Source organism: Mustelus asterias, chromosome 22 (assembly GCF_964213995.1).
Source record: "Mustelus asterias chromosome 22, sMusAst1.hap1.1, whole genome shotgun sequence".
Taxonomy (NCBI): Eukaryota; Metazoa; Chordata; class Chondrichthyes; order Carcharhiniformes; family Triakidae; genus Mustelus; species Mustelus asterias.
In genome coordinates this window covers 55027614-55049572 of record NC_135822.1, presented here as the reverse complement: position 1 = coordinate 55049572, position 21959 = coordinate 55027614, and the positions used below count along the sequence as shown (strand labels likewise).

The 21959-nt window shown below is 48.6% G+C and overlaps 1 protein-coding gene across 1 annotated transcript in view; it reads right to left on the bottom strand.

Moving 5' to 3' along the window:
• Positions 1 to 21634, bottom strand: part of LOC144510076 (vesicle-associated membrane protein 8-like) — a 28123-nt gene extending 6489 nt beyond the window's left edge. Inside the window, exon 1 of the mRNA XM_078239314.1 lies at positions 21443 to 21634. Coding sequence (XP_078095440.1) covers positions 21443 to 21454 — 12 coding nt within the window. The 5' untranslated portion in view covers positions 21455 to 21634. The remainder of the gene's footprint in view (positions 1 to 21442) is intronic.
• Positions 21635 to 21959: the final 325 nt, after the last annotated feature.

The following is a 21959-nucleotide window of genomic DNA, read 5'->3' as shown; positions in this document are numbered from 1 at the left end:
GAGATTTGGATGGGCTAAGTGAGTGGGCGAGGATCTGGCAGATGGAGTATAACGTTGACAAGTGTGAGGTTATCCACTTTGGAAGGAATAATAGTAAAATGGACTGTTATTTAAATGGTGAAAAATTACAACATGCTGCTGTGCAGAGGGACCTGGGGGTCCTTGTGCATGAATCGCAAAAACTCAGTTTGCAGGTGCAGCAGGTGATCAAGAAGGCGAATGGAATGTTGGCCTTTATCGCGAAGGGGTTGGAGTATGAAAGCAGGGAGGTCTTGCTGCAATTGTACAAGGCACTGGTGAGGCCACAACTAGAGTACTGTGTGCAATTTTGGTCCCCTTATTTGCGGAAGGATATATTGGCCTTGGAGGAAGTACAGAGAAGGTTCACCAGGTTGATACCGGAGATGAGAGGGTTAGCTTATGAGGAGAGATTGAGTAGATTGGGCCTGTACTCGTTGGGAGTTTAGAAGGCTGAGGGGAGATCTTATAGAGACATATAAGATAATGAAGGGGCTCGACAGGGTAGAGGCAGAGAGATTCTTTCCACTTAGAAAGGAAACAAGAACTAGAGGGCACAGCCTCAAAATAAGGGGGAGTTAGTTTAGGACAGAGTTGAGGAGGAACTTCTTCTCTCAGAGGGTAGTGAATCTCTGGAATTCTCTGCTCATTGAAGCAGTGGAGGCTACCTCATTAAATATGTTTAAGTCACAGGTAGATAGATTTCTGATCAATAAGGGAATTGCGGGTTATGGGGATCAGGCGGGTAAGTGGAACTGATCCACTTCAGATCAGCCATGATCTATTTGAATGGCGGGGCAGGCTCGAGGGGCTAGATGGCCTACTCCTGCTCCTATTTCTTATGTTCTTAGCCTGTCATTATTCCTCTCTCCACTCGCACTGTCTGTACCTGGAAAGACTTGATTATCTGTAAAAACTCGCATTCCAACCATTATCCTGCAGTTGTGTCGTGGTCTATGTATGCCGTGTTTGTGAAACCTACCTCTCCAATCGCCGGATGAAGGAGCAGTGCTCCGAAAGCTCGTGATTCCAAATAAACTTTAACCTGGTGTTGTGAGATTTCTTACGGTGCCCAACCCAGTCCAACGCTGGTATCTCCACATCTGAGGAAAGTTAGCAGGCGAGCAGAGGTGAACCTTAGATGCAAGGGAACAAGGGTTTAAGGGATATGTTTAAAACTCTTTAAAGAAAGATCGCGTGCACTTAGAAACTGGTATCACTGCTCAGCGGAAAATCAAATACATAAAATTCGCAGTTAGACAGATGATCAAAAACTTTGTCAAAGAGATGTTGTGAAGTTGGAATGAAATGAAAATCAAAGAAAGGGTTATTAAAGAAGCAGATAGGGGTTTAGTTGCATTGAGGAATTCACACTTGCTGATTAGCCCAGTAGCAGGGTGAAACAGATACCTGATGAAGCAAAGTGGAGCCGAGCAGTCGAGAGAGCTAGATCATAGCCACACCCACTTGCAAAGCAGAGCTATCTCAGAGAGAATCAGGTTGAGGTGCAGGAAAGGAGTCTGTCTGTGTCATGAGTCCAAAGATGTGTGGGTTAGGTTGATTGGCAATGCTAAAATTGCCCCTCAGTGTCCTGAGATGCGTAGGTTAGAGGGATTAGTGGGTAAATGTGTAGGGATACGGGGGTAGAGTCTGGGTGGGATTGTGGTCGGTGCAGACTCGATGGGCCGAATAGCCTCTTTCTGCACTGTAGGGTTTCTGTGATTCTACTCGAATAAGGGTTCCTGAAGGAAAACTACAGGTCCTGTGTGGTAATTATTTGCTGCATTTGGCTCACATTGTCAAAACCTATGGGATGTTGTTTTGGGGAAGGTGGATCCTCGGAGTTCAGGTAAACAGATAGATTTGGATTCGAGATTGGGGCGGCACGGTGGCACAGTGGTCAGCACTGCTCACTCACAGCGCCAGGGACCCGGCTCGGGTCACTGTCTGTATGGGGTCTACACGTTCTTCCTCGTGTCTGCGTGGGTTTCCTCCGGGTGCTCCAGTTTCTTCCCACAGTCCAAAGATGTGCGGGTTAGGTGGATTTAGCATGGCCAATCCACCTAACCTGCACATCTTTGGACACTAAAAGGCAATTTAGCATGGCCAATCCCCCTAACCTACACATCTTTGGACACGAAGGGGCAATTTAGCATGGCCAATCCCCCTAACCTACACATCTTTGGACACAAAGGGGCAATTTAGCATGGCCAATCTCCCTAACCTACAGATCTTTGGACACGAGGGGGCAATTTATCATGGCCAATCCACCTAACATACACATCTTTGGACACTAAAAGGCAATTTAGCATGGCCAATCCCCCTAACCTACACATCTTTGGACACTAAGGGGTAATTCAGCATGGCCAATCCACCTAACCTGCACACATCTTTGGACACTGAGGGGCAATTTAGCACGGCCAATCCACCTAACCTGCAGAGCGTTGGACACTAAGGGGCAATTTAGCATGGCCAATCCACCTAACCTGCACACATCTTTGGACACTAAGGGGCAATTTAACATGGCCATTCCACTAACCTGCACATCTTTGGACACTAAGGGGCAATTTAGCATGGCCAATCCCCCTAACCTACACATCTTTGGACACGAAGGGGCAATTTAGCATGGCCAATCCCCCTAACCTACACATCTTTGGACACTAAGGGGTAATTCAGCATGGCCAATCCACCTAACCTGCACACATCTTTGGACACTGAGGGGCAATTTAGCACGGCCAATCCACCTAACCTGCAGAGCGTTGGACACTAAGGGGCAATTTAGCATGGCCATTCCACCTAACCTGCACATCTTTGGACACTAAGGGGCAATTTAACATGGCCAATCCACCTAACCTGCACATCTTTGGACACTAAGGGGCAATTTAGCATGGCCAATCCCCCTAACCTGCACATCTTTGGACACTAAGGGGCAATTTAGCATGGCCTCCTTCTGCACTGTCGGGATTTGATGGAACGTCCACCATCACGCGGAGTACTGCGGGTTTATCTGAGGTGCATAAACTGGTTTAACCAGAAATTGGTTTCTATCTATTCCAGGCAACAAACAACAAGGCACCATTGATGAAGGAAGATTACTGGGGGAGGTGGTTTCCATTCTTTTGCATGCCTCAGTATAGTAGTTTCCTTTAATAAGATGCCAATCAGGGTTGTACACAAGTGTTTTAACCAAGGTTTAATATATTCCCGTCCTCTAGAAATAAACCCCTGTGTTCGCTGTGCACTTTTTATCGACTTAATAATTTGTGTCACGACTTTTATTGACTTGTGTATTTGTACCCTTTTGTCCTGTATCCCATTTCAAGTCTTATTTTCAAAGTAACCCTGCAAGATTCCATAATGTGCAAACTCCTTTAATTCCGCCAACTTGTCATCCCTCAGATGTTTCTATGTCGCTACTCTTTTTGCCAATTGCGCTCCAGTTTTGCAAACTCACTAAACAAGGGATTAATAATCACGCAAGCTTAAAAATCTCAGTCACACAGTGAAAACTATGTGCAAACCACAGACCCTGATTAAAGCAGACCCAGATAAAAGTCACGGATCATTTAATTGAACGATGTGCAGCTGAAGTTCATGTTTGTCCATTAAAACAATGGAAAGGGAGGTTATAGAACATAGAACATAGAACAGTACAGCACAGAACGGGCCCTTCGGCCCACGATGTTGTGCCGAGCTTTATCTGAAACCAAGATCAAGCTATCCCACTCCCTATCATCCTGGTGTGCTCCATGTGCCTATCCAATAACCGCTTAAATGTTCCTAAAGTGTCTGACTCCACTATCACTGCAGGCAGTCCATTCCACACCCCAACCACTCTCTGCGTGAAGAACCTACCTCTGATAGCCTTCCTATATCTCCCACCACGAACCCTATAGTTATGCCCCTTGTAATAGCTCCATCCACCCGAGGAAATAGTCTTTGAACGTTCACTCTATCTATCCCCTTCATCATTTTATAAACCTCGATTAAGTCTCCCCTCAACCTCCTCCGCTCCAGAGAGAACAGCCCTAGCTCCCTCAACCTTTCCTCATAAGACGAACCCTCCAAACCAGGCAGCATCCTGGTAAATCTCCTCTGCACTCTTTCCAGCGCTTCCACATCCTTCTTATAGTGAGGTGACCAGAACTGCACACAATATTCCAAATGTGGTCTCACCAAGGTCCTGTACAGTTGCAGCATAATCACGCTACCTTGATGTCAAGGTTGATAAACCATTGGTTAGAGATGTAGTTATCATTGCTTGATGATATAACATGTACAAGTTATAAATGGACAACTATACCCTTATGTATGTATGACGTAACCTTAATCAATAACTGTGAGTGGATCGAGATATCTCCTATACTTTTATTGGTATATGTTAATCGAATTTGAAACGAAAATTGCTTGTGTATTTCTGAATTCAGCACTCTGGCTAGTTTGAATGGTTTAGTCAGAGTCCTGTAGCGCTGCAGTTGTCAATAACCCATCTTGCACCATTCTGTGACTTTGTCTGGCTTCCTGAGGGGAATAATAGTTTCAAATACAACAAGAAAAAACATTGCGACAGCCCCGAGACACTTATTAATACCTCCCTGCAGGCCTCCTCAGTACTCAATATCCTGCAACCGATTTGCGACCAGTGCAAGTTTAGAAACTGTTTTTAATTCCAAAGTCTGAATCATTAATGCAAATTGTGAAGGAGTTATAACGAACACAGTGCACCATCATAACCAGGACAAACACTGGCAAAACCACCACCAGAAAATGGCATAACGAACACCATGAGGACAGGGACATGTTTGGCCATGATTGATGCCATCTCGCTCTGTCCGGGTTCAATTTTGAAGGAAACCACTTGGGATGAGGGGGACAAGCAGGGTCTGCCGAGGAACACACGGCTGGGTTGCACGGAAAATCCCACCCTAGATCTGCACAAGCTGCTGAGCATGGATCTTTTACTATTATTATTCTCTTGCTAGCAGACTCCCTCTGTTGGTACAAGCACGTACAGTAGCTTCAAGCAGACAAAATGCACAGTGCAATTCTCAGTACACGACATGCGTGCCCCATTTATCGGCATCTTCCAGGGAGGAAGGGAACACACAGAGAGAGGGGTGGCATGGAGGAAATAAACAGTCAAGATGTTTTATGCAGCATAGAATAACTGAGAAGCAGGCCATTATTAAGGCTACTATGATTGATGTCAACTTCCCTGATCTCAAATGTCAACCCTGGCAAGTTTGTGGTGGTCTTTTCCTTTGATTCCAATGCTGGCAAATGATTGGAGCTCAGCAAAGTCTAGCTTTGCCTCGGAACGTGGTTCGCTTAACCTCAAGCTACTCAGATCATGATGCTTGACATGTTAGGATTGAGCATGTGTTTGCCATGTTAGGGTTGAGCACGTGTTTGACATGTTAGGGTTGAGCACGTGTTTGACATGTTAGGATTGATCACGTGTTTGACATGTTAGGATTGAGCACGTGTTTGACATGTTAGGATTGATCATGTGTTTGACATGTCAGGATTGATCACGTGTTTGACATGTAGGGAATGTTTGGCAGCAGGATGAGGGAGCGGGGAACCACTCACCTAGCTGACCAAATCAAACATGTCAACTGCTGATGAAAGGAGAGGCTGGATCTTTGCGAGAACGTGTCATGTTCTTCTTGGGACAGAAACAGTTCTCTGCTCAGCCAGGGATGTTTAGATTTAGTGCCGGAATTGGCCACGGGCCAATAGCAGGCCACTTCCTCTGCAGCGGAACATGCGGCTGGGGTTGCACAAAAAATCCCACCCCAGAACTGCACAAGCTGCTATTACTATTATTATTCTCTTGCTAGCAGACTCCCTCTGCTGGTACAAGTGTGGATGTAACTTCAAGCAGACAAAATGCGCAGTTCAATTTTCCATACACCACATAAATGACCCATTTTTCAGGCCATGGTGAAACAAAGGAGCAGGATGAGTTGTTAAAAATACTCTAAAATACCGGATTACATGCCCCTACCTCACACTGTCATTATTGTCCCACCCTCTCATCTCTGAGAGAAACGGGGTGGCATGTTCCAAAATTTCCCGCCACTCTCTACAGCCATCTCATAGAAACATAGAAACTAGAAGCAGGAGGAGGCCATTCGGCCCTTCGAGCCTGCTCCCCCATTCATTTTGATCATGGCTGATCATCAATTTCAATATCCTGATCCCCTCCTTCCCCTCCATATCCCTCGATCCCTTTAGCCCCAAGAGCGAAATCTAATTTCTTCTTGAAATCACACAACATTTTGGCCTCAACTACTTTCTGTGGGAGTGAATTCCACACATTCACCACCCTCTGGGTGAAGAAATTCCTCCTCACCTCAGTCCTAAAAGGTTTACCCCTTATCCTCAAACTATGACCCCCTAGTTCTGGACTCCCCCCACCATCGGGAACATTCTTTCTGAATCTACCCTGTCTAACCCTGTTAGAATTTTATAAGTTTCTATGAGATCCCCTCTCACTCTTCTAAACTCCAGTGAATATAATCCTAACCGACTTAGTCTCTCCTCATATGACAGACCTGCCATCCCAGGAATCAGCCTGGTAAACCTTCGCTGTACTCCCTCTATAGCAAGGACATCCTTCCTCAGATAAGGACACCAAAACTGCACACAATACTCCAGGTGTGGCCTCACCATGCCCTATACATCCCTATCCCTATACTCAATCCTCTCGCAATGAAGGCCAGCATACCATTTGCCTTCTTTACTGCCTGCTGCACCATGCTTACTTTCAGCGACTGATGCATGGTAAACCTTCACTGTACTCCCTCGACCGCAATACATGCCCCATAGAATCCACACAGTGCAGAAGGAGGCCATTCAGCCCATTGAGTCTGCACCCACCACAATCCCACCCAGGCCCTATCCCCGTAACCCCACATATTTATTCTGCTAATGCCCTGACACTAATGGTCAATTTTAGCATGGCCAATCAACCTAACCCACACATCTTTGGACTGTGGGAGGAAACCGGAGCACCCGGAGGAAACCCACGCAGACACGGGGAGAACATGCAGACTCCGCATGGACAGTCGCCCGAAGCCGGAATGGAACCGGGTCCCTGGTGCTGTGAAGCAGCAGTACTAACCACTTTGCCACCGTCCCACCCAAAAATGATAGAATCCTACAGTGCAGAAGGAGGCCATTCGGCCCATCGAGTCTGCACCAACCACAATCCCACCCAGGCCCTATCACCATAACCCCATGCATTTACCCTAGCTAGTCCCCCTGACACTAAGGGGTAATTTAGCAAGGCCAATCAAACTAACCCACACATCTTTGGACACTAAGGGGCAATTTAGCATGGCCAATCAAACTAACCCACACATCTTTGGACACTAAGGGACAATTTAGCATGGCCAATCCACCTAACCTACATATCTTTGGACACTAAGGGACAATTTAGCATGGTCAATCCCCCTAACCTACACATCTTTGGACACTAAGGGACAATTTAGCATGGCCAATCCACCTCACCCATACATCTTTGGACACTAAGGGGCAATTTAGCATGGCCAATCCACCTAACCTACACATCTTTGGACACTATGGGGCAATTTAGAAACCAGAGCACCCGGAGGAAACCCACAGACATGGGGAGGACGTGCAGACTCCGCACAGACAGTGACCCAAGCCGGGAATCGAACCCGGGTCCCTGGCACTCTGAGGCAGCAATGCTAACCCACTGTGCTACCACTCTTTTTTCAGACCATGATAAAACAGAGACACCTGCAGGAGCAGGATAACAATACTGAGAAATGCCCCCACCTCGCACTGGCATTATTGCCCCCCCTCTCGACCCTGAGAGAAACAGGGGCTGCATGTTCCAAAGTTGCCAGCCACACTCTGTGGCCAAGTCAATGGGACATTCCTCACAAGCCAGCCCAGGTCTCAAGCTATCTGACCATGAAGGCATCACAGCCGTGGGTGATTCCATCCTTGTTCTTGGCCCACGTGGGAAACCAGCCAGACAGAAGCAGTAGCTTCAGATGGTGCTATTGACCATTCCCATTGGTTGAAGGGTCAGGAATCAAAGGCAGACGATATCAGATGAGTGTCAAAAGGGATGACACAGTGGCACAGTGGTTAGCACTGCTGCCTCACAGCGTCAGGGACCCGGGTTCGATTCCTGGCTTGGGTCACTGTCTGTGTGGAGTCTGCACATTCTCCCCGTGTCTGCGTGGGTTTCCCCCGGGTGCTCCAGTTTCCTCCCACAGTCCAAAGATGTGCGGGTTAGGTGGATTGGCCATGCTAAATTGCCCCTTAGTGTCCAAAGATGTGCAGGTTAGGTGGATTGGCCATGCTAAATTACCCCTTAGTGTCTAAAGATGTGCAGGTTAGGGGAATTGGCCATACTAAATTGCCCCTTAGTGTCCCAAAGATGTGCAGGTTAGGGGAATTGGCCCTGCTAAATTGCCCCTTAGTGTCCCAAAGATGTGCAGGTTAGGGGAATTGGCCATGCTAAATTGCCCCTTAGTGTCCCAAAGATGTGCAGGTTAGGTGGATTGGCTGTGCTAAATTGTCCCTTAGTGTCCCAAAGATGTGCAGGTTAGGGGAATTAGCAGGGCAAATACGTGGGGTTACGGGGGTAGGATCTGTCGGAGAATCAGTGCAGACTCGATGGGCCGAACAGCCTCCTTCTGCACTGCAGGGATTCTATGAACTAACCCGTAAACCTTTAAGAAGTTCAGGACTCTGCTATCACCAACAAATTCCCCTTGGGGAACGTCAGTGGGTTTTGAGGTGAGGTTATTATTCATGCTTGCAAAGTGGCAGCTTCTGGCTGTTTATAAGGCGGTTAGGGCACCGTCTCGCGCTATTCTGATCTCCAAAAATGGCATCAAATTACCCGGAATATAGAGTGAGTGAAATGAATGTGTTCACGTCTCCCAGTCGCCACATAAACCCTGCAGACGCCTTTAATTCCTGGGGACCTGGGCTCAATCCCAGAATTAGCTCTCCTCGAGGAATGTGGCTAATATATATTTGGGAGAAGTTCAAGGGATGGACACAATGCAGAAAGTTAACATGCTGGTACAGCGGGCAATTACGTAAGCAATTGGCATCTCAACCTTTCGAAGCAAGCAGGTTGGAGCATAAGAATAAGGAAGTCTTTCTGCAATTTTGCAGGTACTTTTGTGCGGACACTCTTTGTACACTTTTGGTCTCCTTGCCTAAGGAAGGAGACTCGGACGAGGGTAAAGGTTTACTAGATTGGTTCCTGGGAGGACAGACATTAATCCTTGCATGATGCAATTGAGTCAAATTGAGCTACATTCTCCAGTGTTTACAGGACACGGTGGCACAGCGGTTAGCGCTGCTGCCTCACAGCACCAGGGACCTGGGTTCGATTCCAGCCTTGGGTGACTGTGTGGAGTCTGCATGTTCTCCCCGTGTCTGTGTGGGTTTCCTCCGGGTGCTCCAGTTTCCTCCCACACTCCAAAGATGTGCAGGTCAAAGGGATTGGCCACGCTAAATTGCCCCTTGGTGTCCAAAGATGTATAGATTAGATTGATTGACGACGGTAAAGTGTCCCTTAGTGTCCCAAGATGTGCAGGTTAGGTGGATTGGCCATGCTAAATTGTCCTTAGTGTCCAAAGATGTGTAGGTTAGGTGGATTGGCCATGCTAAATTGCCCCCTTAGTGTCCAAAGATGTGTAGGTTAGGTGGATTGGCCATGCTAAATTGTTCCTTAGTGTCCAAAGATGTGTAGGTTAGGTGGATTGGCCATGCTAAATTGCCCCCTTAGTGTCCAAAGATGTGTAGGTTAGGTGGATTGGCCATGCTAAATTGCCCCCTTAGTGTCCAAAGATGTGCAGGTTAGGTGGATTGGCCATGCTAAATTGTCCCTTAGTGTCCAAAGATGTGCGGGTTACGTGGATTGGCAGGGCAAATACATGGAGTTACGGGGGTAGGTAAGATGTTCTGTTGGAGAAACAGTGCAGACTCGATGGGCCGAATGGCCTCCTTCTGCACTGCAGGGATTCTATGAACTAACCCGTAAACCTTTAAGCAGTTCAGGACTCTGTTATCACCAACAAATTCCCCTTGGGGAACGTCAGTGGGTTCTGAGGTGAGGTTATTATTCATGCTTGCAAAGTGGCAGCTTCTGGCTGTTTATAAGGCGGTTAGGGCACCGTCTCGCGCTATTCTGATCTCCAAAAATGGCATCAAATTACCCGGAATATAGAGTGAGTGAAATGAATGTGTTCACGTCTCCCAGTCGCCACATAAACCCTGCAGACGCCTTTAATTCCTGGGGACCTGGGCTCAATCCCAGAATTAGCTCTCCTCGAGGAATGTGGCTAATATATATTTGGGAGAAGTTCAAGGGATGGACACAATGCAGAAAGTTAACATGCTGGTACAGCGGTCAATTACGTAAGCAATTGGCATCTCAACCTTTCAAAGCAAGCAGGTTGGAGCATAAGAATAAGGAAGTCTTTCTGCAATTTATGGACATAAGAACTAGGAGCAGGAGTAGGCCATCTTGAATCTGCTCCACCATTCAATAAGATCATGGCTGATCTTTTCGTGGACTCAGCTCCACTTACCCACCCGCTCACCATAACCCTTAATTCCTTCACTGTTCAAAAATCTATCTCTGCCTTAAAAACACTCAATGAGGTAGCCTCAACTGCTTCACTGGGCAGGGAATTCCACAGATTCACAACCCTTTGTGTGAAGAAGTTCCTCCTTAACTCAGTCCTAAATCTGCTTCCCCTTATTTTGAGGCCATGCCCCCTAGTTCTGGTTTCACCCGCCAGTGGAAACAACCTCCCTGCTTCTATCTCATCTATTCCCTTCATAATCTTATATGTTTCTATCAGATCTCCCCTCATTCTTCTGAATTCCAATGAGTATCGCCCCAGTCTACTCAGTCTCTCCTCATAAGCCAACCCTCTCAACTCCGGAATCAACCTAGTGAATCTCCTCTGCACCCCCTCCAGTGCCAGTATATCCTTTCTCAAGTAAGGAGACCAAAACTGTACACAGTACTCCAGATGTGGCCTCACCAGCACCTTATACAGCTGCAACATAACCTCGCTGTTTTTAAACTCCATCCCTCTCGCAATGAAGGACAAAATTCCATTTGCCTTCTTAATTACCTGCTGCACCTGCAAACCAACTCCTTGAGATTCCTGCACAAGGACACCCAGGTCCCTCTGCACAGCAGCATGCTGCAATTTTTACCATTTAAATAAAAATTAAAGTTAGAGTTTATTTATTTGTCACAAGTAGGCTTACATTAACACCGCAATGAAGTTACTGTGAAAATCCCCCAGTCGCCACACTCCAGCACCTGTTCGGGTACACCGAGGGGAATTTAGCACGACCAATCCATCTAAACTGCACATCTTTAGGTCAGCACTGTGGCACAGTGGTTAGCACTGCTGCCTCACAGCGCCAGGGACCGGGGTTCGAATCCCAGCCTCGGGTCACTGTCTGTGTGGAGTCTGCACATTCTCCCCGTGTCTGCGTGGGTTTCCCCCGGGTGCTCCGGTTTCCTCCCACAGTCCGAAAGACGTGCTGGTTAGGTGCTAAATTCTCCCTCAGTGTAACCCGAACAGGCGCCGGAGAGTGGCGACTGGGGGATTTTCACAGTAACTTCATTGCAGTGTTAATGTAAGACAAAATAAATAAACTTTGGAGCGTGGGAGGAAACCGGAGCACCCGGAGGAAACCCATGGGGGAGAATGTGCAGACTCCGCACAGACAGTGACCCAAGCCGGGAACCGGACCTGGGTCCCGGGCGCTGTGAGGCAGCAGTGCTAACCCACTGTGCTGCCATACCACCCGTTTTGTAGTCCATTTTGCTGTTATTCCTACCTAAATTTACCAAGATTGAAGTCCATCTGCCAGACCCCCGCCCACTCACTTCAACGTATCGATATCCCTCTGCAGACTTGCAGTGTTGCCACTGAAATGTATAAAATTCTTAATCAGGTTTTTCCTGTCTGGAGAGTTTAGGCTCGAGGCCACGGATGTCCCTCCATTCTGAGACTTAGGAATCTCTGGAATTCTCGACTTTCAAGCACAATAGTTGCCCAATCGTGACGTGAACCCGTTGACTGAGATTTTGAAAGATAGCGAGAGATGTAAGAGTTGAGGACAGGAAGTGCGTAGAAGATTTGGAAGAGTAGAAAGTGCCGGGGCCATCCTTGAACTCACTGATTGGTGGAGTAGACTCAGTAGACCGAATCACAGCATACTACAGTTCAAAAGAGGTCCTTCAGCCCATCGAGTCTGCACTGACGCAAAAAAGGCCCTGACTGGCCCACCTAATCCCACTTGCCAGCACTGGGCCCGTAGCCTTGAATGTTATGACGTGCCAAGTACTCATCCAGGTACTTTTTAAAGGATGTGAGGCATCCCGCCTCCACCCCCCTCCCAGGCAGCGCATTCCAGACCATCACCACCCTCTGGGTAAAGAATTGTTTCCTCAATTTCCCCTAACCCCCACCCCTCACTTTTAACTTGTGTCCCCTCATAACTGACCCTTCAACTAAGGGGAACAGCTGCTCCCTATCCACCCTGTCCATGCCCCTCATAATCTTGTACACCTCGATCAGGTCGCCCCTCAGTCTTCTCTGCTGCAACGAAAACAACCCAAGCCTATCCAACCTCTCTTCATAACTTAAATGCTCCGTCCCAGGCAGCATCCTGGTGAATCTCCTCTGCACCCTCTCCAGTGCGAACACATCCTTCCTATAATGTGGTGACCAGAACTGCACACAGTGCTCCAGCTGTGGCCTCACCAAAGTTCTATACAAGTCCATCATGACCTCTCTGCTTTTGTAATCTACACCCCGATTGATAAAGGCGAGTGTCCCAAAGGCCTTTTTCACCACCCTATTAACCGGCCTTTCCGCCTTCAGAGATCTGTGGACAAACTCGCCAAGGTCCCTTTGTTCTTTGGAACTTCCCAGTGTCAGACCTTTCACTGTATACTTCCTTGTCAAATTACTCCTTCCAAAGTGCATCACCTCACACTTTTCAGGATTAAATTCTATCTGCCACTTATCCACCATTTGGCCATCTTGTCTACATCTTCCTGAGCCCAAGACACTCAACCTCAAAGGCCTACTCCTGTTCTTAGACTGTCGCCAAGTCAGCATTCAGAGGAACTGGGTGTTATGGAAACGGTGTCATGCTTAACGAACTACTGAGGCACTTCTCTGTGTTGCTATGGCAGTGACACAAGATGGCCGCCTCGGAGAACAAAAGTGAACCTCCCAACCGAGCGAGTATCGAGCGCCGTAATCTTAGGCCCGTTTCAGGTCCTTATTCTGTACTGGCTCTTGCTGTGTAACCATGGATACGGACCACCCTCCCTCACCTTGGCCAATGGGATTCCCCCCGAGCGTCTGAATGAAAATTTACAGCAAATTGAGAATTATTTTTAGGAGCGCAGTCATTATGTTGACATCACAGCCAAATGTTAGCCTCACCCAACACACGAGAGAGCAGAAGCCTAGCCCTCTCTCCTGTGGGCATGGTATCACTGTGCTTTTTATTGATTCGTGGGACATGGGCATCGCTGGCTGGGCCAGCATTTATTGCCCATCCGTAGTTGCCCGAGGGCAGTTGAGAGTCAACCACATTGCTGTGGCTCTGGAGTCACATGTAGGCCAGACCGGGTAAGGGCAGCAGATTTCCTTCTCTAAAGGACATTAGTGAACCAGATGGGTTTTTCCGACAATCGGCAATGGTTTCACGGTCATCAGTAGATTCTTAAAATCATAGAGTCATAGAATCCCTACAGCGCAGAGGAGGCTATTTGGCCCATCGAGTCTGCACCGACCACAATCCCATCCGGGCCCTATTCCTGTAACCCCACATATTGACCCTATTAGTCCCCCCAACACTAAGGAGCAATTTAGCATGGCCAGTGAACCTAACCCGCACGTCTTTCGGACTGTGGGAGGAAACCGGAGCACCCGGAGGAAACCCACGCAGACACGGGGAGAACGTGCAGACTCCACACAGGCAGTGACCCAAGCTGGGAACCGAACCCGGATCCCTGATGCTGTGAGGCAGCAGTGCTAACCACTGTGGTGCCCTAATTCCAGGTATTTTTTATTCAATTCAAATTCCACCATCTGCCTGGTGGGATTCGAACCCGGGTCCCCAGAACATTAGCTGAGTTTCTGGATTAATAGTCTAGCGATAATACCACTGGGCCATTGTCTGCCCCCAACTGGATCAGGTTGGTTCCACACAAACTGGAATCAAACCTGGATCTTTTCTGACTTTTTTTTATTCATTGGTGGGACACGGGCGTCGCTGGCTGGGCCAACATTTATTGCCCATCCTGAGTTGCTCCTTGAGAAGGTGGTGGTGAGCCGCCATCTTGAATCGCTGCAGTCCACGTGCTGTGGGTTGACCCACAATGCCGTTAGGGAGGGAATTCCAGGATTTTGACCCAGCGACTGTGAAGGAGCGGCCGACATATTTCGAGATGGTGAGTGCCCTTATGTACCTGCCCATCTGGAAGTCTATATTGTAAAGGATGATGAAGGAAGTGGTGGCATGGTGGCACAGTGGTTAGCACTGTTGCCTCACAGCACCAGGGACCCAGGTTTGATTCCTGGCTTGGGTCACTGTCTGTGAGGAGTCTGCACATTGTTCCACAGGAGCAGGCTGAGGGTAAGGGAGTTTGTTTCTGCATTTGATTGATTTATTTATTTTCCAGTTAAATTTGCGTTAAAAATTGGAGGTTTTTTCCCCAAAACCGGAAGTAGGCCCAGGAGAAACCTGGGAAGGTTTTTGGAGGGTCCCTCATGGTAGGTTGGTGCAAAAGGTTGGATCTCATGGGATAAAGGGGGAGGTGGCTAGATGGGTGGAGAACTGGCTTGGTCACAGAAGACAGAGGGTGGTAGTGGAAGGGTCTTTTTCCGGCTGGATGCCTGTGACTAGTGGTGTTCTGCAGGGCTCTGTATTGGGACCTCTGCTGTTTGTGATTTATATAAACGATCTGGAAGAAGGTGTAACTGGGGTGATCAATAAGTTTGCGGATGACACGAAAATGGCTGGACTTGCAGATAGTGAGGAACATTGTCAGAGGCTACAGAAGGATATAGATAGGCTGGAAATTTGGGCAAAGAAATGGCAGATGGAGTTCAATCCAGATAAATGCGAAGTGATGCATTTTGGTAGAACTAACGTAGGGGGGAGCTATACGATAAATGGCAGAACCATAAAGGGTGTAGATACGCAGAGGGACCTGGGTGTGCAAGTCCACAGATCCTTGAAGGTGACGTCACAGGTGGAGAAGGTAGTGAATAAGGCATATGGCATGCTTGCCTTTATAGGAGGGGGCATAGAGTATAAAAGTTGGGGTCTGATGTTGCAGTTGTATAGAACGTTGGTTCGGCTGCATTTGGAATACTGCGCCCAGTTCTGGTCGCCACACTACCAGAAGGACGTGGAGGCTTTAGAGAGAGTGCAGAGGAGGTTTACCAGGATGTTGCCTGGTATGGAAGGGCTTAGTTATGAGGAGAGATTGGGTAAACTGGGGTTGTTCTCACTGGAAAGACGGAGGATGAGGGGTGACCTAATAGAGGTGTATAAAATTATGAAAGGCATAGATAGGGTGAACGGTGGGAAGCTTTTCCCCAGGTCGGTGGTGACGTTCACGAGGGGTCATAGGTTCAAGGTGAGGCGGGGGAGGTTTAACACGGATATCAGAAGGACGTATTTTACACAGAGGGTGGTGGGGGCCTGGAATGCGCTGCCGGGCAAGGTGGTGGAGGCGGACACACTGGGAACGTTTAAGACTTATCTAGATAGCTACATGAACGGAGTGGGAATGGAGGGATACAAAAGAATGGTCTAGTTTGGACCAGGGAGCGGCATGGGCTTGGAGGGCCGAAGGGCCTGTTCCTGTGCTGTATTGTTCTTTGTTCTTTTGTTATTCTGCCCATATCTGTGTGTGTTTTCTCCGGGTGTTCCGGTTTCCTCCCACAGTCCGAAAGATGTGCGTGTTAGGTGGACTGGCCATTAAATTAACCCTTAGTGTCTCGGGATGTGATAGGCTCGAGGGATTTGCAGGGTAACTAAGCGGGGATCGGGCCTGGGTGGAATTGTGGTTGGTGCAGACTCGATGGGCCAATGGCCTCCTTCTGCACAGCAGGGATTCTATGAATCTATGATTGCCTCCGGAATGGATTTAGGATTTAGGTAGCACAAAAGATGCGTTTTTTCCCTCAATTTATAAAGAGATCACCTCAGGTGAGGAGGAACAGTGGAGTACATAGAACATAGAACAGTACAGCACAGTACAGGCCCTTCGACCCATGAGTAGAGAGTGGAACTTGGATACAGGCTTCACATTTGTACTGTGGAAGATATCTATCCTTATCAACCGAATTGCAAAGGATATATTGGCCTTGGAGGGAGTGCAGAGAAGGTTCACCAGGTTGATACCGGAGATGAGGGGTGTGATTATGAGGAGAGACTGAGCAGATTAGGTTTGTACTCGTTGGAGTTTAGAAGGCTGTAGAGACCTTATAGAGACCTATAAGATAATGAAGGGGCTGGATAGGGTAGAGGTAGAGAGATTCTTTCCACTTAGAAAGGAAGCTAGAACTAGAGGGCACGGCCTCAAAATAAGTGGGGGCCGGTTCAGAACAGAGTTGAGGGGGAACTTCTTCTCTCAGAGGGTAGTGAATCTCTGGAATTCTCTGCCCATTGAAGTGGTGGAGGCTACCTTGTTTAATATGTTTGAATCACGGGTAGATAGATTTCTGATCGATAAGGGAATTAGGGGATATGGGGAGCAGACGGGTAAGTGGAACTAAACCACTATCAGATCAGCCATGATCCTGTTGAATGGCGGGGCAGGCTCGAGGGGCTAGATGGCCTACTCCTGCTCCTATTTCTTATGTTCTTATGAATCCCATCCCAAAATAAAGAAGTCTGTAAAATTATGAGAGGCGTAGATAGGGTTGACATTCAGAATCTTTTTCCTGGAGTTGAAATGTCTAATACTAGGGGGCACGCACTTAAGGCAAGAGGGGAAAGTTCAAAGGAGATGCGAGGGATAAGTTTTTTTACACAGAGAGTGGTAGGTGTCTGGAACACTCTGCCAGGGGTGGTGGTGGAGGCAGATATGATGCGGGGAGGGGGGGGGGGGGGCGGTTGGTTTAAGGGGCTTTTAGATAAGCACATGAATATGCGAGGAATAGAGGGATATGGAGAAGGGCAGGCAGAAGGGATGAGTTTAATTTGGCGCCATGCTCAGCACAGCATGGTGGGCCGAAGGGCCTGTTCCTGTGCTGTACTGTTCTCTGTTCTATCAATGGACTGCACGGTGGCACAGTGGTTAGCACTGCTGCCTCACAGCGCCAGGGACCCGGGTTCGATTCCCGGCTCGGGTCACTGTCTGTGCGGAGTCTACACGTTCTCCCCGTGTCTGCGTGGGTTTCCTCCGGGTGCTCCGGTTTCCTCCCACAGCCCAAAGATGTGTGGGTTAGCAGAGCAAATAAGTGGGGTTATGGGGATAGGGCCTGGATGGGATTGTGCTCAGCTCGGACTCGATGGGCCGAATGGTCTCCTTCAGCACTGTAGGGATTCTATGATTCTATGGAAGCCGACAGAAGGCACGATAATGACTTAGAGAGAGAATCGATAGAATCCTACAGTGCAGAAGGAGGCCATTCGGCCCATCGAGTCTGCACCTACAACAATCCCACCCAGGCCCTATCCCCATGCATTTACCCTGACATTAAGGGTTAATTTAGCATGGCCTAGCCACCTAACCAGCACGTCTTTCGGACTGTGGGAGGAAACCGGAGCGCCCGGAGGAAACCCACGCAGACACGGGGAGAACGTGCAGACTCTGCACAGACAGTGACCCGAGCCGGGAATCGAACCCGGGTCCCTGGCGCAGTGAGGCAGCAGTGCTAACCCACTGTGCTACCGTGCCACCCCGAGTAAAGTGGCTAAACAATTGCTGGACACCTCAAAGCAACTTATCAGCAATGAAGTGCTTCTGGAACTGTCGTCACTGTTATACAGTCGAAATGCTGCTTGCAAGCTGCCACAAACAGCAATGTGATAACCATCTGATCATCTGTTTTTGTGATGTTGAGTGAGGGCGAGATGTTGCCCAGGGAGAGTTTCCCTGCCCTTCTCCAGAATAAGGCCACAGGATTCTCTTACAACCCCCAAACAGCTCAGGCCGCAGTTTAAGATCTCATCTCGGCCCCTCCCTCAGTACAGCACCAGAGAGTCAGTCCTGAGTTTTGCACCCCAGCCTGGGATTAAAAGAGTTTTTTCCTCACATCTCCCCGTCACCCAGAATCTTAAATCTGTGTCCCCCCTCCCCCCCCCCCCCCCCCCCGCCAATCCTTGTCCCATCAGCTAATGGGAACAGCTTCTCATTGCCGATCTGTCATAATCTCGTACACCTTCATCGAATCTTCCCCTCAATCCCCGTCGCTCCAAGGAGAACAACCCCAGCTTCTCCAGCCTCACCTTGGAGTGAAAACCCCCTCGCCCCTGGAACCATTCTGGTAAATCTCCTTCCACACCCTCTCAACGACCGCTCACATCTTCCCGAAAACAATGAGATAATTAAACAAATGATTTTTTTGTTTATTCATTCGTGGGACATGGGCGTCGCTGGCTGGGCCCAGCATTTATTGCCCATCCCTAATTGCCCGAGGGCAGTTGAGAGTCAACCACATTGCTGTGGCTCTGGAGTCACATGTAGGCCAGACCGGGTAAGGACGGCAGATTTCCTTCCCTAAAGGGAACCAGATGGGTTTTTCCAACAATGGTTTCATGGCCATCAGTAGATTCTTAATTCCAGATATTTTTTATTGAATTGAAATTCCACCATCTGCCGTGGCGGGATTCGAACCCGGGTCCCCAGAACTTTAGCTGAGTTTCTGGATTAACAGTCAAGCGATAATACCACTAGGCCTTCGCATAGTGGAGCCACAGCATCTAAGTTAAGTTTGTTTATTAGTGACACAAGTCGGCTTACATTAACACCGCAATGAAGTTACTGTGAAAATCCCCCTAGTCGCCACACTCCTGTTCGGGTTACACTGAGGGAGAATTTAGCACCTAACCAGCACGTCTTTCGGATTGTGGGAGGAAACCGGAGCACCCGGAGGAAACCCACACAGATACGGGGAGAACGTGTAGACTCTGCACAGATCCAAGCCGGGAATGGAACCTGGGTCTCTGGCGCTGTGAGGCAGCAGTGCTAACCACTGTGCCACCCCAATCCAGCACTTTGGTTTAGTATCTCATGTGTTCACTAGTTCTTGACCACTCTGCCAAAAGGGAACAGGTTCTCCCCATTGATTTGTCCAGGTCCATTAGAGGCTGACACTCGAAACGAGTACTGAGGGGGTGCCACACAATCTGTGTGTTGTCTTTTAGTAAGACATTAAGGTCAAGGGGGTGGAGGAATGTTTCCACGTCCAGCCCCGGGCAATTATTAAAGTAGGAGCTCTGGCCCGTGAAAGCAAAGCTGTTATTCTCATCTCAATCGTGTCACACAATGAGGTGACTTCAACTCTTAACGCAACACGGGTGTAACAAATTCCTCTCTGCTGGGAATGAGCAATTAACATTCCATCGGCAGTTGCCAGAACAAATCGCTGGTGTGCCCCAAGTTTACCAAGTGGCGTTCAAGGCGACAGGAGTGAGGTAACGCCAACCACAGTGTGTCTGGCTCAGTAAGTTCCAAAAAGCTGGACAAATAGAATCCCGACAGGGCAGGAGAAGGCCATTCGGCCCATCAAGTCTGCACTGACCACAATCCCACCCAGGCCCTGTTCCCATAATCCCACATATTTACCCTGCTGGTTCCCCTGACGCCAAGGGGCAATGTAGCACGGCCAATCCACCTAACCAGCACATCTTTGGACACTAAGGGACAATTTAGCATCGATAATCACTCTAACCTGGATATCTTTGGATGCTAAGGGGAAATTTAGCCTGGCCAATCCACCTAACCTACACATCGTTGGATAGGAAGGGCAATTTAGCATGGGCAATCCACCTAACCTACACATCTTTGGATACTAAGGGCAATTTAGCATGGCCAATCCACCTAACCTACACATCTTTGGATAGGAAGGGCAATTTAGCATGGCCAATCCACCTAACCTACACATCTTTGGATAGGAAGGGCAATTTAGCATGGGCAATCCACCTAACCTACACATCTTTGGATACTAAGGGCAATTTAGCATGGCCAATCCACCTAACCTGCACATCTTTGGACACTAAAGGCCAATTTAGCATGGCCAATCCACCTAACCTGCACATCTTTGGACACTAAGGGGCAATTTAGCATGGCCAATCCACCTAACCTACACATCTTTGGACACTAAGGAGCAATTTATCATGGCCAATCCACCTACCCTGCACATCATTGGACTGTGGGAGGAAACCGGAGCACCCGGAGGAAACCCACGCAGACACGGGGAGAACATGCAGACTCCACACAGACAGTGACCCGAGGCCGGAATCGAACCCGGGTCCCTGGCGCTGTGAGGCAGCAGTGCTGACCCACTGTGCCACCGTGCCACCCATTTGGACAGGTACATGGAAGAGAAAGTTTGAGAGGGATATGGGCTGGAATAGAACACAAAAGAACAAATGGACAATTGTAATACAGGCGGCCGCAGGAGACACCTTAACTGTCCTGGGCTTCACTCTCCCACGTTGGAGTATAAACAAATGCTGACGTGTCACCCATTTCGGGGCACAGTGTAGAATCAGAGAATCATACAGCACAGAAGGGGCCCTTCAGCCCATCGAGTCTGCACCAACACGCGAGAAACACCTGACCTCCCACCTAATCCCATCCACCAGCACTGGGCCCATTGCCCTGAATGTTGTGACGTACCAAGTGCTCATCCAGGCACTTTTTAAAGGATGTGAGGCGACCCGCCCCCACCACCCTCCCAGACAGCGCATTCCAGACCCTCACCACTCTCTGGGTAAAAAAGTTTTTCCTCACATCCCCCCTAAACTTCCCACCCCTCACCTTGAACCTATGTCCCCTCGTGACTGACCCTTCAACTAAGGGGAACAGCTGCTCCTTATCCACCCTGTCCATGTCCCTCATAATCTTGTACACCTCGATCAGGTCGCCCCTCAGTCTTCTCTGCTCCAGCGAAAACAACCCAAGCCTCCCCAACCTCTCTTCATAACTTAAATCTTCCGTCCCAGGCAGCGTCCTGGTGAATCTCCTCTGCACGCCTTCCCACATCCTTCCGATAGTGTGGCGGCCAGATCTGCACACAGCACTCCAGCTGTGGCCTCAGCAAAGTTCTGTACAGCTCTGAAAAAGCTGCCTCAGTAAAGCGTCTGATACACGGAGAAGAAGCTTTAAGCTCCGAGTACTACTTACAACTGCTGCCATGACTTCCCCACAGCAAGATCAACCCTTGTTCCACTTGTAATCGCAGGCGATTCATGCACTCTGTCGTTCCTCTGAGTTGGGTAAAAAAGTTCTCAATGCACTTCCTGCTTTTTAAATGTCATCATTTTTTTTCACCCAAACTTCCTGCTTCCTACTTAATTACCATGCTGCGTAGACTACCCCTCTGGGTGGCTGCTATTGTGGGCAGATTCTAAAAGGACAGGAATGTGTGGCGAGTTAACCCTTTCAGCACCATCCTGAAATTCATCCTGTACTCAAAATCAAATCTAGTATCAGAGGATGCTGGCAGTGACCCGTCCAGTCTGCGCTGATTCTCCGACAGAGCATCCCACCCAGGACCTGTCCCGGCATCCCACATACATACCCCATTAATCCCTCCTAACCTACTCATCTTTGGACACTAAGGGGCAAATTAGCACGGCCAATCCACCTAACCTGAACATCTTTGGACACTAAGGGGCAATTTAGCATGGCCAATCCACCT